This window comes from Gymnodraco acuticeps, unplaced genomic scaffold (genome assembly GCF_902827175.1).
Source record: "Gymnodraco acuticeps unplaced genomic scaffold, fGymAcu1.1, whole genome shotgun sequence".
Taxonomy (NCBI): domain Eukaryota; kingdom Metazoa; phylum Chordata; class Actinopteri; order Perciformes; family Bathydraconidae; genus Gymnodraco; species Gymnodraco acuticeps.
In genome coordinates this window covers 221171-238676 of record NW_022991296.1, presented here as the reverse complement: position 1 = coordinate 238676, position 17506 = coordinate 221171, and the positions used below count along the sequence as shown (strand labels likewise).

The following is a 17506-nucleotide window of genomic DNA, read 5'->3' as shown; positions in this document are numbered from 1 at the left end:
TTTGAGTAGAAAGATAGAGTAGACTTTATTTGATGGTGAAACCTAAATAAGATCTGCGATTACAAAACAGGTTCCCCACGCAGTTTTTTTTAACGTCACAGAGGTTGGAATGCTGTACTGACAGAAAGGCATCAGAAAAGACTGGACCTAAAAACTCAGAAGAAGTAAGAGAGCAGACACTCGGGGTTCAGCAGGAACACCGTTCAATTTAAAAAGAAGTCACAAATTGTTCCTATGATCTACGGCAGTCAGATTAAGTCCATGAACACATTCATCAAACTCCCGACGTCGACACTAAAAGCAAATGTGAGGTTATAAAGTCTGGAGATGCGGGGAGTGAACAGGCATTGATGGTAAAGATTACTCGGATTTTCTGGTGTCTCTTGATATCACTACTTCATAATAAGTTTGGATATAAAAACTCAGCCTCTTGTGCATTGTGTAAAATGCCAGATAAGTGGTAAGACAAGTGTAAGTCTTCTCGGCTTTGACAGATAACCATTTATGTTCCTAAGACTGCACTTTCCTAGACCACGGAAACAATATACTGTACAGAAAAATCTTAAATTGAGTGGCATTTCCCTTTAAGTAGCCTCCAATCTAACATAATACACACTCGACTAATATACACTCAAGCGCATCCTGCATCCCATCATAATTCATCTGCAAAATGAAACGGTAGAAAATATTTGCCTCGTCAATACTCTAGAAAAGATAGTACTGTAGGTCTCATATGTTTTTATTTCTTAATTAACTTGATTTAAATGAATACTTTTACTTTTTTGGAAATGCCCTTATTGGCTTTTTTTTTTGGCGAGAGTCAGATGAGAAGATCAATAAATCACGTCTGTACGATGAACTTGAAGGCAGTTAGCTTAGCATAGATATGGGAAACAGGTGAAAACTGCTAGCCTAGCCCTGTCTAAAAGTCAAAATCCACCTCATTACTCTAACAAATGAACATGTTTTATTTTTTATAAATAAACAGCTAGGCGTTAAAACGACAATTCAGAAATAGTCCTATACTGAACATTCCCTATAAACGTCAAATTGATGATTGATGCTAGGTCGGCATTTTTTAAGCTACAGGTAAAACGATGAAATACGCTCGAGGAAGTCCAGTTGGTAAAATATTAAAACGTGTTTGTAATACAGACTTGATTTGACATCTCTGGAACATTAAATATAAGATATTTTTTCTTTGGTCACAAGGATTGCGAGGTAAACTACCAGGAATGTGTGTTTGCGAGTAGGTCTGAATAAGGCTTTAAAAAGGGCTATGCTAGCTGTTTCCCTACATTTGCAGTCTATGCTAAGCTAACCATCTGCAGTTTCTTACACTATGAGAGTGGTATCAAACTTCTAAACTAACTCTCAAAATTAAAAAGCCAACAAGGCTTTTCCCCAAAAAGTTGAAACATTACTTTAAATGAAAAACATTTAACTCTTTGAATGTCCCGTCTCAATACTTTAGTGTGATTTTATAAATGCAGGTGTTGTGTGACATCTATTAGCTTCAACTAGCTAAACGAACAGTTACAAACACCCGAAACACAAAAATAATCTCACAAATATGACATCTACCCTAATTGAGAACAAGTTTTAATTTCAGTCTCAACTAGAGTCACTTACAGAGATATCAATCCATATATGGGATTATAATTCATCAGGATTTATCTTCTTTTTGGCCATGCACCTCCCCTTCTCTATCTCTAAAGTGAGATAACGGTCCTGTAGCTTCTTGTGGTAACTACACTTTTCAATACATCAATGGACACTCAATGTTTAATTATGGATCTGGTCCCATCTACCCCGAATACTCCCAAAGTCCGAGTTCCCTTCTTCCTTAAGGTTTGCACCCAAAGCGTTGGCAGCAACAAGGAAAAGCACATTAAAAAATAGACATCTTTAAATAGCTATTCAGCTTGTCTAAGTGCAGCACAATCCGAAACATTAAATTCAAGTCATCATTATTTTCTCCCCTCCCATGTATCATACAACGAATATAAACAAAAAAAAAATCATTTTCAGTTAAGAAACTAAATGTGAAAGGATAAATCTTTGATCAGACGAATAAACAAGATACTGCAGCCACACTGTAACATCCAAAAATAGTCTTAAGTTGAAATATATATTTTTTTTATGCCAAGGAAATGCTGGCGTTTCTAAGTCACTCTAAATTGATTTTAATATACTGTTGAGGTGTAATTTGTGTTTTTTTCTGTCTCCGTTAATCCTCTCCTGACAGTCCTGAACACGATGTCAAACCGTTAATAAAAAACTAACATCCGGTGTCATTTGGCACATGGGCTGCTCTCATTGGCCGCCACACTGTCGTCAGGATCTTTGTTTTCTGAGGTGACGGCAGCAGCCTCTGCGCTCTTGTCCTGGGTGTCATTATTATTACTATTGTTGTTGTTGTTGTTGTTGTTCTGGACACCCGGGAGCCCGTGGCTGTTGTTCTGGACGAGAGCGCTGCTGCTGAGCCTCAACTCGTCCAGCTTCTTCCACAGCTCGTCCCTCTCCTGCTCCTTCTTCTTCTCCCTGGAAACAGACAGAGAAGAAATAGACGTTCTTATTTCCATCATCACATCAATAGTTTCTCATGTTTTCCGATGCATCTAGTAGACTTGTATAAAGGTTGCAGCATCTTATTCAGACATGGCATCTCCCAGAAACTGCAGACCAGAGCATTGAATGGCTTTCACCACACAGCAAGCCTTGGTGGATGTAATGTTTGTATTAATTTTTTTTGTTAGGCTATTCAATCTATTTTTGTATAGTATCAGTATACAGCAGATATACAGAGGTAATGGAAACATGTAAAAGGGAGAATAGGACCTTTTTCTGAATGCTACGTTTATTTACTTATTTAATAATTCCTCGTATTTTATTTTATTATTGTGAATAATCTATTTGTTCTGATGACCTTTCCCTCTCTTCTTCATTTTATTATGACGAGCAGGAGACAACGTGTGACTTACTCATGGGGAATTTGAAGTTAAATCGAATTGATTGCAAAACCTAACTCCATCTCCGGTGTGGGAATATTTTGGATTTAAGCCAAATCAACAAGGTGAACCTACGGACTTGAATGAGCCGGGCGGGATATATATACAGTGAGGCAAAAAAGTATTTAGTCAGCCACCAATTGTGCAAGTTCTCCCACTTAAAAATATGAGAGAGGCCTGTAATTTTCATCCTAGGTATACCTCAACTATGAGAGACAAAATGAGAAGAAAAAAAAAAAAATCCAGAAAATTACATTGTCTGATTTTTAAAGAATTTATTTGCAAATTATGGTGGAAAATAAGTATTTGGTCAATAACAAAAGTTCAGCTCAATACTTTGTTATATACCCTTTGTTGGCAATGACAGAGGTCAAACATTTTCTGTAAGTCTTCACAAGGTTTTCACACACTGTTGCTGGTATTTTGGCCCATTCCTCCATGCAGATCTCCTCTAGAGCAGTGATGTTTTGGGGCTGTCGCTGGGCAACACGGACTTTCAACTAAATGAAATCCTTGCTTCCCTCACTTGCGTCGTTTCTCTGTGACTAGTCCCTCCCACAAGGGAAGCATGGAGGGACGCAAGGAAACCACGAGAAGCAGGGAAATGAGTTTTAAGAGCAATACGTCACGTGAAGCGACGTGAGTTTGTGGTGGCGCCGCACAGCTGTTCGTCTGACAGCAGTTCTGTCCCCGTTGTTTTCACAAACACCCCCGCTACACATTTACTGACAGAAACATTTGTATCATCTGTTGTAGACCCCAATAAATAAAATAAGAACTCATTCTCAAAAAAGATAAACGCCATTCTTAAAATGTATAAACGAACAATAGTTGGATTAATATTGATTAGAGTGCACAATAGAAATAAAATAATTGAGAAGAAAAAGAGATATGTTATCTATCAAAACCCAGTTAGATTAACATTCATTGGATTGCACACTCTGTTTGTTTGTGTGGATAAGTAGCACATTAACATTTTAAATAGCACTTAATGACTGACTGAATGGAAATGACAATAAATTAAAATGTAAAACGAAAAAAGCGATCATGAAAATGTTTCCAAAAAATGAATAAAATGATTTTTGACCACTTTGTTGTTCAGATATATCACATATTTGTAACTAAATGAAACATGAATTGAAACAAAACACAGTATAAACTGAGGAGTGACTCTCGTGAGTTTCATGTATTTTCTTCACTCCGATGGGAAACGGCTCTCATGTCAAGAAGCATCAGATCAGTGCATGCGCTGCATCGTCCAATCAGTAAGGGGGCGGAGCGAGTATCTGAGGATTTCATTGGAGGATGGTCTGGTGGCTCCTCGGTTATCGCTCCTCCATTATCGCAATGATCCTCAGGCAGAAATAAGAACCATGGGACGGTACTCAAGATGGCGCAGACAAATCAACTTCCGGTGAGACCGAGGAGCGAGGAAATGAAAATAGTCGACCTGAGACGGGGCCAGATCTGACCATGAACTGAGTTTGATCCTAAAATGGCAGGGAAGAAATGCACAGCTAAGCGAAAATAGGAAGACGAACATAGGACGTTTTTAGTAGAGTGGGAGAGTTCATGTTTTTTTATCGAACGCAATTGCAAGTCATTTAGCCTTATATGCCAGACAGCATTAACCCATTTCAAGGCTTCAAATCTTCAGCGCCATTTCACCTCACTCCATGCTAACATCAACCAGGACTCCCCAAAAGGTACGGAACTTCGCAAGCAGAAGATAAACACCTTGAAAAGTCAGGCAGAAAAGCAGACACACTTTTTCAAAAAAATAACGAAGCACTTTTAAAGTAAGACAAAAAAGTAAGATAAAAAACCTTTTCAATTTTGTTTACTGAGAGTTTGTGTGTGAGTGCACACAATGTTCATTGTTATGTTGTTAAGTTAACTGGCCTCTGAATACTGGTAGGAGAGGTTTGATTCAATTTCTGTCAATATTATGGTGTGTGACATTTACAATAAATCTGTCTGAGCAGAGCTATGTGTGTCAGGGTTCTTACGGTCATTAAAAACCTGGAAAAGTCATGGAAATTCAAAATGCTAATTCCAGGCCCTGGAAAAGTTATGGAAAACAATATTTTTCCAAAAGTTTTGGAAAAGTCATGGAAATGTAACTAAAGTTGCATCAAATATAATTTATATTTTATCTAATCGCCGAAATAGTAATACTATAATGATAATACATACTGTATCGTATAGTAATGAAACGTAAAATGGCATTTAACTGTTGCGGTATTTTGCTTATTTTCCTGTTCCATGTTAAAATAAACCATTTTCAGTGGTACCGTAATTGTTTTGGTAATGGAAAATTAGGTAAAGGTCATGGAGAAGTCATTGAAAATCATTGGTGAAAAAGTGTATGAACCCTGGTGTGTCTCTGTGGGGAGGGTCTTTGAGTGTGTGTGTGTGTGTGTGTGTGTGTGTGTGTGTGTGTGTGTGTGTGTGTGTGTGTGTGTGTGTGTGTGTGTGTGTGTGCATGTCAAGTTTTAGATTTTTATTTTATCTGTGTGAGAGAAAGGGGAGGAAGAAAGTAAAGGAGCACAGAGAAAGGCTGAGAACAAAAGAGAGAAGGAGGGTGGCGTGCACGTGCATCTGTGACTGTGTTTGATGTGGCTCTTTGCAGTAACATAGTAACATTTTTGGCTCTTAACCTCTGACTGGTTGGCCACCCCTGATCTAAATGCTCTCTAGCAAACTTCAGACGGGCCTGGACATGTACTGGCTTAAGCAGGGGGACACGTCTGGCACTGCAGGATTTGAGTCCCTGGCGGCGTAGTGTGTTACTGATGGTAGCCTTCGTTACTTTGGTCCCAGCTCTCTGCAGGTCATTGACTCGCTCCCCCCGTGTGGTTCTGGGATTTTTGCTCACCGTTCTTGTGATCATTTTGACCCCACGGGGTGAGATCTTGCGTGGAGCCCCAGATCGAGGGAGATTATCAGTGGTCTTGTATGTCTTCCATTTTCTAATAATTGCTCCCACAGTTGATTTCTTCACACCAAGCTGCTTACCTATTGCAGATTCAGTCTTCCCAGCCTGGTGCAGGTCTACAATTTTGTTTCTGGTGTCCTTTGACAGCTCTTTGGTCTTGGCCATAGTGGAGTTTGGAGTGTGACTGTTTGAGGTTGTGGACAGGTGTCTTTTATACTGATAACGAGTTCCAACAGGTGCCATTAATACAGTTAACAAGTGGAGGACAGAGGAGGCTCTTAAAGAAGAAGTTACAGGTCTGTGAGAGCCAGAAATCTTGTTTGTTTGTAGGTGACCAAATACTTATTTTACCGAGGAATTTACCAATTAATTCATTAAAAATCCTACAATGTGATTTCCTGGATTCTTTTCCCCCATTCTGTCTCTCATAGTTGAAGTATACCTAGGTTGAAAATTACAGGCCTCTCTCATCTTTTTAAGTGGGAGAACTTGCACAATTGGTGGCTGACTAAATACTTTTTTGCCCCACTGTATGTATATATATATATATATTAGTGCTGTCAAAATTATCGCGTTAACGGCGGTAATTAATTTTTTGAATTAATTGCGTTAAAATATTTAACGCATTTAACGCATGTGCAGAATGGCCCACCCCATACGTGCCACCAGTGGCAGCGCCAGGGTATGGCTGGGGTAGGCTACACCCATACCAAGAAATGGCTTAGCCCCACCATGACAAATGATGTTAAAGTAAGCAAAATAAAGTCTGCCAACTCGCGGAGTAAATTGCACAGACAGCAGTTAGTAAGATTGATTTCAGTAGCCACGGTTTTGAAAACTTTTGTCACGGAGTGATCGTCTTCTCAATAGAACATCTTTGATAACGGCGTGGTGTTGTTGCAGGAAGTCCCGACGGAGAATACTTTTGCTGTAGTACAGGGGTGCACATAACTGGTACGCAGGTTATGTGCGTAATCTGAAATGCGTACCGTCACTTGTGTCACAAAGCGCATTTGCGTACCGACGTACTTGTGAAGCTTTTCCAGAAGGCGGTTAGATCACCGGACGACAGAGTCGGTCTCCGTGTGCACAGACAGGGCTGCTGTTAACGTCGGTCTGTACAACGGAATTGTGCCAAAACTACGCCAACCGGCCGCGGAGGGAGACTCCCCCCCCCCTTCACTGGAGAACTGCGCTAAAACAGCTGATCACAACGTTCACACTCTGTGGTCACGAAGTACTGCACGAGCCGCCGCCCCCCCCGTCGACTTTCCTGAAGTACTCCCCCGTTGATAGAAATCAACACGTAATGAATTAAGACCCCACGGTTTGATGATTGATAGGTGTGTGGGTTGTCTTTCATTTTGACACGCAGAAAATGTTATAATAAACATAGATACTGTATGTTAAATGGATATATCCGCCTTCTTTCCATTCCCACAACAATATACATAAATAAATGGCATATTTTGGAAAATAGTTCGAATGGTGATTAATCATGATTAATTCATTTTTAAACTGTGATTAATCTGATTACAATTTTTAATTTTAGTCGATTAAAATATTTAATCGCATGATTGTCCATAGTTAATCATTTTTGATCTGTTTAAAATGTACCTTAGAGGAATATTTTTCAAGTTTGTAATACTCTTATCAACATATGAGTGGACAAATATGCTTTATGCTAATGTTTATTATCATTTGAACAATGACAAATATTCTCATGAATATATTAAACACAACAACTTCTGAACATTACAAATATTCGCCTCAATTCAACCTGGAACCTAATACAATAAAAATGGTGTGTGTGTGTGTGTGTGTGTGTGTGTGTGTGTGTGTGTGTGTGTGTGTGTGTGTGTGTGTGTGTGTGTGTGTGTGTGTGTGTGTGTGTGTGTGTGATGGATCGTTGGAGCTATGTGCAGCTCAAGGCATATGCTCGAACGGGAGCTGCCTGGACGCTGCAATCATGTTGCACTGAGTGTGCTGACTTCTCGTACAATGTCCCACTGTCTGGCTGTTTGCATAAAGTCAAGTGCTCGGCGCAGTTGTCGGCGAAATGTCGCTCCTCTGTTTTCATTTAAGCAGCTCCTTATATCTGTTAGCGCAGCTAGCTAGCACCAGATGCTAACAACAATGCACGTAAGGTCTCTCTCTCTCGCTCGCTCGGGCCACACATACACACACCCTCCCGGTCCTCCCAACAGCCAGTCGGTGCCTGCCGGTGAGCGTGGAAGTGTGGTCTGCCACAAACGAGCAGCAGGAGCGGGGCTGTCAGCATCAGCTTGTAGATGGTATTTTAAACTCGATGCGCTCTGAAACTACGGGGCGGCCGAGGAAAAAAAATACACATGCGTTAATCGCGTTAAAATAATTAGTGGCGTTAATTTTTTCTTGCGTTAACGGGTTATTAACGCGTTCACTTGACAGCCCTAATATATATATATATATTTATTTGTATAGAGAGAAAGAGAGAGAGAGCTCTGTTTTCCAGCCTGAGTATTTTAATTAATTGTTTTGGTTGTGTGTGATTTAATTAATTTATTATAATTCAATTTATTTGTTTATTTATTATATATAATATATATTTGAAAATTATTTCACATTTCATTTGTAATGTTGAATGTTCAATACAAAAGTTCTGTTTGAATGGATGTACTTTAATTATTATTATATATTATCATTATGTCAGTGGTCTAAAATGGTCTTACAATATTATCGTTTATCGCAATAATTTCTGGGAAAATGTATCGTCCAACAACATTAATTATCGTGACAGGCCTACATGTGGATGTACTTTGGTATAGTTCTGTTTGTAAAAGGGTCAATATGAAGGGAAGTATTGACTGATGGATAGATTTCAATATGTGGGGTGATGTATAGGCAGGGCTGCACATAACTGGTGCGCAGGTGCGCCCCCCGCAAAAAAAGGCGCATTTGCGCACCAACATTGAGCGAGAGAGAAAGAGCGAGCGCGCGAGAGAGAGCGAGAAAGAGCAAGCGAGCGCGAGAGCGAGAGCGAGAGCGAGAGCGAGAGCGAGAGCGAGAGAGAGAGAGAGAGAGAGAGAGAGAGAACTGGTAAGATAGCACACATAGACTTTACTTGGGCGGGCCACCCAGGAATATTAACGGCCGCCAAAGTATAATTCGCGAGCTATTGTTTTAATCCCTCCGCGAGCACCACGGCATCTGCGATCCCTCGCTCTACCCCTCGCTATCGCGTGAAGGGTCTGCTTTATGCGCTCCGCACAGTAACCCTGCTGCGTGCTCACTAGCGCACCTCCCCCCCGTTCATAAAGTCAAGTACCCCTCAAAAGGTCCGGTTTATTTCATTTTAAGGATGCGCACCAAGCAACATCTCCAGGTACTCCTTTGAGAACCAGGGCAAAAAAGTTATGTGCACCCCTGTGTATAGGTATCATGAAGTCAGTACTTTTAATTTATATTTCAAATTGCTGATCAATGTCATTTTCATTGTTTAAATAATGAAAAAATATATAAGAAATTAGAAACTGTAGGATGGATATGTGCCTTTATGTTTCAATAAAAATACAGAGTCATTGTGCAAAAGACAGAAGTAAAGTAAACATGTAGACGCAGGCACACGTGAGAGTGGCTTCAAATCAGGATTAAGGAAGATCAGATTCTATGGGATGTGCTGGGTGAAGAGAAAATCTATGAAAAACTTGGCGCCTACTGCAAACATAAGCCCTCTGCTTATAAACCTCAGGGAGAAAATGTGGAGCGTGTCTCAGGTTGAAATAATCGGAATCATGGAACAAAACTCAAAAGTATTAGACATGATTTACAAAAGTTCCATGAATCAATTCCCCTGTCGAAGCAAAGCTAACATTTGGTTTTCAAGATCAGCTAAGACGATTAAACTGCCTAAACCAGCAGTACTTTCCTAAGATGCTGCACTAACTAACTGACTTGTTTTGTGACATAAGGGACAATTCAGTGAAATGGGCCGCCCCAGGTGTCGTACGAGATAAAAGTCAATCTAATGAACGGTCTGTAGATGTGTTCCTCACCGCTGCCGGTCTGCTTTATAGGAGGAGGTCAGCTCGTCAAACAGCGTGCAGTTCATCTCCATCAGCGTCTTCAGCACGTTGTACACCAGAGCTACGATTGTCCTGCAAAACAGCACAAACGCTCCGTGAGAAACATGACTGTGGACGTCGAACTGCTAAGAAAATTTAACTTTTTTTTAATGTAATAATCAACATTATCATCAGAATAGTCACACATTTAAAGAAAACCTCCAATATATTAACGTGGCTGCATTCAATCTCAGGAGAAAGGTTTATTAAACTAACATTTAACAAGGTTTGTGAACAACAACTGTTGCGTGATTCTATTTTAACTCCTAAAATTGCAATTTTGTGATTTATTTGTTTAGCTCCCAAGGTGCACATGAGGACACTCTTTTCAGAAGTGGTAAATGAAACAAATTGCACAATTAAATACTTAATAAGATCACAAATTGTATACAAATATCACATATATTATTTTTAAGTTTGTATTTTTAAGTTAAATATACTCTTTTACTTTATCTATTTTATTTTTACATTCGATTACAAACATGCAACCTTACTGTTCACACATTTCTTTTTTTCCTTGTAGATTTTTACTTAATAATTGTACTTTTTTAGCGTTGGTTTTGTAAATGTCTGTAAAATAAGAGCATCGAGTTGGAATTACTTTCAGGACCGAGCAAGTTGTTAAGTATAAGTTTAAGTAAGTATGCCTCAGATAGGGCAGGATGTGTATATCCCGATGTTACCATGGTAAACCAATTAGCATGTGTTAATGGAAGGATAAGTAGTTCACAGCTAGAGAGAAAGAGCACTCACGGGTTCCAGTGCTCTTTGGAGATTCTGTACAGGCTACCGAACATGATGGGAAGAACTTTGTCGATGTTCTCCTCGATGAGGCTGAGGATGTACTCGTTGTTCCAGAAGTACAGCGCCCGCTCCGCTACCTGCACAAAGCAAAAGAGTTTAAAAAGACTTAAACTGAGGGGTCGTACAGCTTCTTAAGAGTGATATTCGAGCACTTCAAAGGCACTTATACCCTAAAGACTCTTCAAGCATTTATCTTCACAACTATTTGTTATTATAGTTGTAATTGCAAAATATAAAGTTTATGAAATCCATTAAGCAATCAACATATTTTACAAATATTACTTAGTTTTAATCTGGATGATTTAATGCTGATCTTGCACTATGTCTCGTCAGCGATAATGAATTAATATATTATGGGATTGTTTCATCTCAAATACTAAAATATTTTTCGGTTTATACAACTGTTATACAACTGTTTAGATGAAAGAGCCACTATGTTGACAATCAAGTGTTTTATTCAATGTTAAGCAAACTCCTAAGCTGGAAAGCATAGCGATTACATTTAACTTTTCAAACTCTCAAAAGTTTTCTTTAATATGATGGCAATTCCACGCCCGAGTCACTCGAAGATGAACTGAAACGATCTCAGACTTTCTGATCAATTTGGAGGATGCAGTTTGGGTCCATTAAAGGGGCCCATTATGATCATTTCAGGTGTGGGAGAGAAACTCTTTGGGACTTTTAACTTTTGCACAAAAACCTAAATAACACACTACAGGAAAGGGAACACAACAAAAAGCAGAATAATAATAAAAAGGTTCTGAATAATTCTGAATTGTTTATTTCTGCTGTTTTACGCTTCTAGCCAAGAAAATAAAAGTGGTGTTTCTTTTACTTTAGAATTTATAGTTACCTTTTAATAATTTGTGTAAATACTACACCATTTCGAAAAGGTTTATAACAATTTAAAATTCCAGCATTGTGACAACACAGGATGCAGGGATCCTGAAGTCAAATGTAAAACCTTTTAAGACCTTTTTTAAGACCCTTTCCATACATTTTAAGACCTCATCGCCACTTAGAGTTTTAACCGGTTACATTGGCGACACACTCTACCTCACATTGACTATATGCAGTATTGATTGTCCTTCCTCCTTATCTTCCAACCATTTGGACGCAGACTTGCATTTCCCCATAACGATGTTGTTTAACAACCGGCGTAAACGGACCTTCGCGCGCTATCAAGCAGTGAGCGTGCGATGTCCTGTTCAGATGACCTCAACTCCAACGGGATGCCATAAATAAACTTCACAGAATCACACTACACACCTACGCAATGATTACATTCAGGCAGACTGTAGAATACAACCTCTTTGGACAATTCATAGACTTATTGAAAACAAGCTACAAAATGTAATACCTTGGAAAAAGCTGTGTAATACTTTTTAATAGCCTTCATTTTTGCTAAATTGATTTATCAACTTTAATACTTTTTAGGGCAACCTGCAACACTACTCAGTACATTAGACAAAGGTTGTAGAGTGATTCAAAGACTTTTAAACAAACTGTAGCTAGGTTTCGGTTTGTAAAATCGGCGTACCTGAAAGTGTGGGTTGGCCACACATTTAGAGATCTGTTTGAATAACGGCTCCTGGATTTTCTTGAATTGCGTCGGCTCAATGACATCCAGAATCTCCTCGATCTCACCCAGGAACATCACCTATTAAGAAACGAGAAGCGGGACATTAGGCTATATAAAGATCGGGTTTAAAACTATGATAAGTGTGAGTTAATGTGTGCAGAATACCTCTTTCTGGCTGCAGGTCTTAGGCCAAAACTTCAGCAGCCCGCGGATCACCTGAGAGGAGACAGCAGGACATTTTGTGAGAACTTCTCCCCGATTTAAAAATAAAACAACCTCGCACAGTCTGTTTGAGTGGGCTGTTGCTGGCACCCATTACACATCTCTCTGCAGTGTAGACACATTTAGTACTCGGGGCTTTGTGCTTTGTGCTTTGAGTGGGAGGAATGCTAAAAACAAGTACCGGTTCAGTGAGTGTAGGATCTTTCTCCAGGAACTGGACCACACAGTAGGCCAGCTGAGGGACACACGAGAAAAAGAGTAAAAGTACAAACTGTTCACAAAACTGGCATCAGAGAAACACTGTACAGAACATCCTCTGGAAATGATATTGAGAGTGAAAACCTATGATGCATGTAATTATTATTTTACATTCCCATAGTGCTGACTTTTAAGAAATTAAAAATACAGTTAATCACAGTATTGATAATTGAACCAGTGCATTTTCACTTCCAAGCCACCAGGAGATGCTATAGTACAAATATTCATCATGACGGTGCTTCATTTCTGCAGAGACAACCCGTTAACACTAGCTGTACAATATACATATAATTAGCTTATGTGCAGCTAAAACGAATGAGAGTTATATCAAAAATGATATAATGATTATTAAAAGAGAGTTTCTCCTACCTGCGCATGGAACAGGGCCAGAGCTTTAGCCGTGTGTAACGGGATGAGCACCTTCATCAGGAACTGCTTGTGCTCGGCCTTCAGAGGCAACGCAAACCCGTTGATGATACTACAAACAGAAGCACAGCATTAGATTACTGAGCATGAAGACAAACACAAAACACAACCTAGACTCCCTGCTGTGACAGAATGAAGACCACAGTTCGGTCATTCGTTTTTTAAATCCACATTTTTCTTCAAGTTTTTTTTCTAACATGGCAGCGTTACCAAACGTATACACTGTCAGAGTACTCAACAGGGTTCATACACTTTTTCACCAATGATTTTCAATGACTTCTCCATGACCTTTACCTAATTTTCCATGACCAAAACAATGACTCTTTCTCAGCGGTACCACTGAAAATGGTTTCTTTTAACATGGAACAGGAAAATAAGGTCTGCATCTGAAACATGTTGTGCCTATCTAAAACAAATCAAAGAGTAGGATTACTAGCTTCTACACGCTAAAGCAACTCAAATCTCTCACCAGCAAAATACCTCGTCAGTTAAAAGCCATTTTACGTTTCATTACTATACGATACAGTATGTATTATCATTATAGCATTACTATTTCGGCGATTAGATAAAATATAAATTATATTTGATGCAACTTTAGTTACATTTCCATGACTTTTCCAGGTTTTTAATGTCCGTAAGAACCCTGACTCAAGTTTATCTTTTTCAAATACATCCAATCACTCACAACCAAATGTCTTTACTATTTGTTGCTTTGTGCAGTGTTATGCGTTCTGATTTCATCAAGATATTTATGTTCTCTCATTTATGCCTTTTTTTATTTTCTTTGTAAATCACTTTGGGTTCTGTTTTTATTCATCTCAATGTGCTTTTTAAATAACATTGACTCGACTACTGAATGTGCAATGAATATTCGTGGGTATTAATGAAGGGACATTATTACAAACCTTCCCAGGATTTCTAGCAGCTCAGCAACTCCGTTGAAGTGCTCGGTTTCATAGATGAATCTGCACGCAAATAATGAAAAAACACATGAACCAAACAGGAGACTCAGGCTGCTCCAAATTTCAAATAATTATTACAACAAAACTTTGACATCAAACCATCATAAATCATTAAGTTTAATATGATTTGCGCCTAAAAAGAAGCTGTGAAACTAACTGCAGTTGGGCTTCAATGAAAGTAGAGCTGACAGAAAACAGTTTGATGTTCTGAATAAAAGCCTATAACCGCATTATTTGATAACAAGTCCAATTTAAATATCTGACAGAGACGGACTTGGAACATAGACGCATATTTAGCGGCAGAGCTTTCATCGACTGCTCGTGGTTCGTCTCTCCTGTTTGCTAACGTCGCGCTCTCTACGTTCAGACAGAGCCTGGCAACTGTGGCACTATTTTTGTTCTCCGTGGCAGATGGTCAAAGTGGGTGCTCCCGTTTTGCCACCTTGCCTGTTGGAAACGACATCAAGTGCCCCCCCCCCCGTTTCAATCATGTAAAGCCCATTGTCACGCAGCAACAGGAGCCGTAAAGAATCAACACACAGCTGCTCAGTGATCACGTTTATACAGCAGGAGGTGTCTGTTGCTACCAAATATAACATGTGATAAACGAATAAGGTTCATTTAGCTTTACCAGGTTTGTCAGGTGACCAAGCTTTAACTCGTTAGATTAAATGCAAACTAAACTTTTTTCTAAAGTAAGTCACTGCGTATATACATCCAACTTGTTTCGCATCATTAAAACGTAAAATTCCAAAGTGATTAACATAATATTTTGTTTGTTTATACACGCGCTGATGGACACAATTTACTGCTGAGTATAAGCCGTTAACATAAAGGAGATCTCATTTCAGTAGAGTTGGGAAAGGGGAGATACACATGGCGTTTTTGTTTACAATAAAAACATGTTTTGGGGGAGGTGACATGAGATATGATAGAGGCAAGGACAAAATACACTGCGGCAAAAAAACAGCCACCCATATTCTTTTTGATGTTGAATCCCCACACCAGAGATTGCTAAGTTACTTCAAAACACTGTCCTACATCCAGCCTCAAACGCAAACAAAATGTTTTTTCGCCCCACAAATAGCTTCACCTTAAAGAAATGAAAAACTACGCCTAAGGCAAAATGTTGGATATGAATTAAACAGATAAGTATGGGGGGAAAAAACAATAGACTGGGGTCTCTACACTCTTTCAAGGGCTCTTTATGGTCTACTGGAGAAAGGCTGCTGCGTCAAGTGCGACACCTAGTGGTTAAATTCAGTATAGCAGTCTAAACTGGGATTTGGCTTCCTGTCAAAACTGGTAACGACATTTTATAATACCTACCATCCCCAACTGAGACAATTGTGAAATGAAAACGTAAAAGACCTCCTCAACATGCCAGCGCTGTGTGACAATCCGTCTCCTTTGTCTTTTGAAGTCTTAACTCACCGCAAGAAAATGTTGTTGATCTGCTTCCTAATGAAGGCCCGCAGTCCGAGGAACTTTCCATAGATCCGATGCAGGATGGTCTTCAGGAAGTCCCTCTCCCTCGGGTCCTCGCTGTCGAACAGCTCCAGCAGCTGCAGGGACAAACACACACAAACACACACACACACACACACACACACACACACACACACACACACACACACACACACACACATACATCCTCAGTATTCAGTCCTGATTTAAGGGGAATGGGATGTCTTTGTTAAGTCTCCACCCTGCTTAATGTTTAGTCAGCACTTTGATACGCATTTAACTGAGGGGGAATACAATTTATATAGTTTAGCTTTGTACCATTTTTAATTCCTTGAATACACATTTATTGTTAGTAGAAAAAGGTTGTGACAGATTGGGTAAAGATTTGTGAAATGTTTAGTTTTCTGACTTCATGGCGTTCTTCTCTAATGAATTACTGTGCGGTAAAATCATGATGATCGATCATCACCTTCTGAGCTGTAACAGCGTCTGACGCACCTCGTCTGGTTTGGCCTTTGCCATGTGATGTACTGTGCCATTAATCAGCCTTCACCGGGGGCTACCCTGATATTGAAACACTACTGGGTGCTGTAATTACTTATTGCAAATGAGTTTCCTCCACCTCTAGGCGATCAGAAAGGAGGACCAGCGTACTACGAAGGCTTTCTCTACCGAGCTCAAAACATTCATTGTGCAAGGCAGTCATTTCTTCAAATAAGTGTGAAGAATCAATCCATATCCTACCAGCTAGAAGCACCTTATATAACGAGTACACAGCATGTGTGTCTGAACGCTCGGCATTGTAAATACATTTGATATCTCTGGCACATAAGAGCTATTTCCAGCAACATGATGATGACTCATGATTACAATACTGTCGAGGGCAGCCAAGCCAACCGCAACCAACTTTAAAGGGAATGTTTTCAGGCTCGAATCGGCCTCACAGTACCATACTTATTTTCTACAGGCATGCCATCAGCACCTTGGTGACAGGCCTGACAGTCTATATATAAACCTGCCTTAACCAGGAGAAAGGTTTTCACCATGCACACATGCTCTTCTTCTGCTCTGCATATTCATTCAAACCCTGGGAGATAAATATTGCGACATGTAAATACTTGGCAAGTTGTAAGCTTCACCTTACATACATGGGAGAGTGCTAAATGTTAGTTCGATCTAGAGCTAAAAGGCGCATTCACACCGCAGTACTTTTCCCACAAAGGTTCATGAGAACTTAGTTCATGAGAACTCTTTAGTTCTCATGAACTAAGTACAGATCGCGTTCACACCAGAATAAGTCCCTGGGGGAGGATTAGGCAAATGAAGCCGCTGACGTCACTTCTTCTTCTTCTGCTTTGGATTTACTGGCAGGCCGCAAACCACTTCACGGCGTATACTGCCGCCCAAAGTCCCCGGCCGGAAGTCCCCGGAGTTGGGGACTGGCTTCAGTAGAAGCTGCTGGGAGTCCCAGCAGCCTTCCGAGTAAATCGCCAGAACGCCGACACCTCCTCATCTCCACCGCTCCCATGTTTTATTTTGTGTTGCCATAAGTTAGTCTCTCTGCGTTTCTGCGCTGGGATAATGCTAATGCTAATAATGCTAATGCGAGGATAATAAAATGGCGGCTTCACCAAACTTTTTGGGAGTTTTACGGGGCGTGGTTTGCAATCCGCCCAGCCAATCAGAAATATAGCTCTTTCTCACAAGAGAGCCGTACGAAAGTCCCTGCTCTC

At 39.8% G+C, this 17506-nt stretch overlaps 1 protein-coding gene across 2 annotated transcripts in view; it reads right to left on the bottom strand.

Annotated features, from left to right (window-relative positions):
* The window catches only part of ppp2r5a (protein phosphatase 2, regulatory subunit B', alpha isoform), a 56730-nt gene continuing 39224 nt past the window's right edge, over positions 1-17506 (bottom strand). Inside the window, exons 5-13 of one of the 2 annotated variants that reach the window (XM_034240131.1) lie at positions 15741-15871; positions 14250-14309; positions 13288-13396; positions 12842-12895; positions 12604-12654; positions 12397-12516; positions 10806-10933; positions 9984-10085; positions 1-2544 (exon numbers count right to left, since the gene is read on the bottom strand). In XM_034240131.1, coding sequence (XP_034096022.1) covers positions 2295-2544; positions 9984-10085; positions 10806-10933; positions 12397-12516; positions 12604-12654; positions 12842-12895; positions 13288-13396; positions 14250-14309; positions 15741-15871 — 1005 coding nt within the window. In that variant the 3' untranslated portion in view covers positions 1-2294. The remainder of the gene's footprint in view (positions 2545-9983; positions 10086-10805; positions 10934-12396; positions 12517-12603; positions 12655-12841; positions 12896-13287; positions 13397-14249; positions 14310-15740; positions 15872-17506) is intronic. The other variant, XM_034240132.1, reaches the window with a different exon arrangement.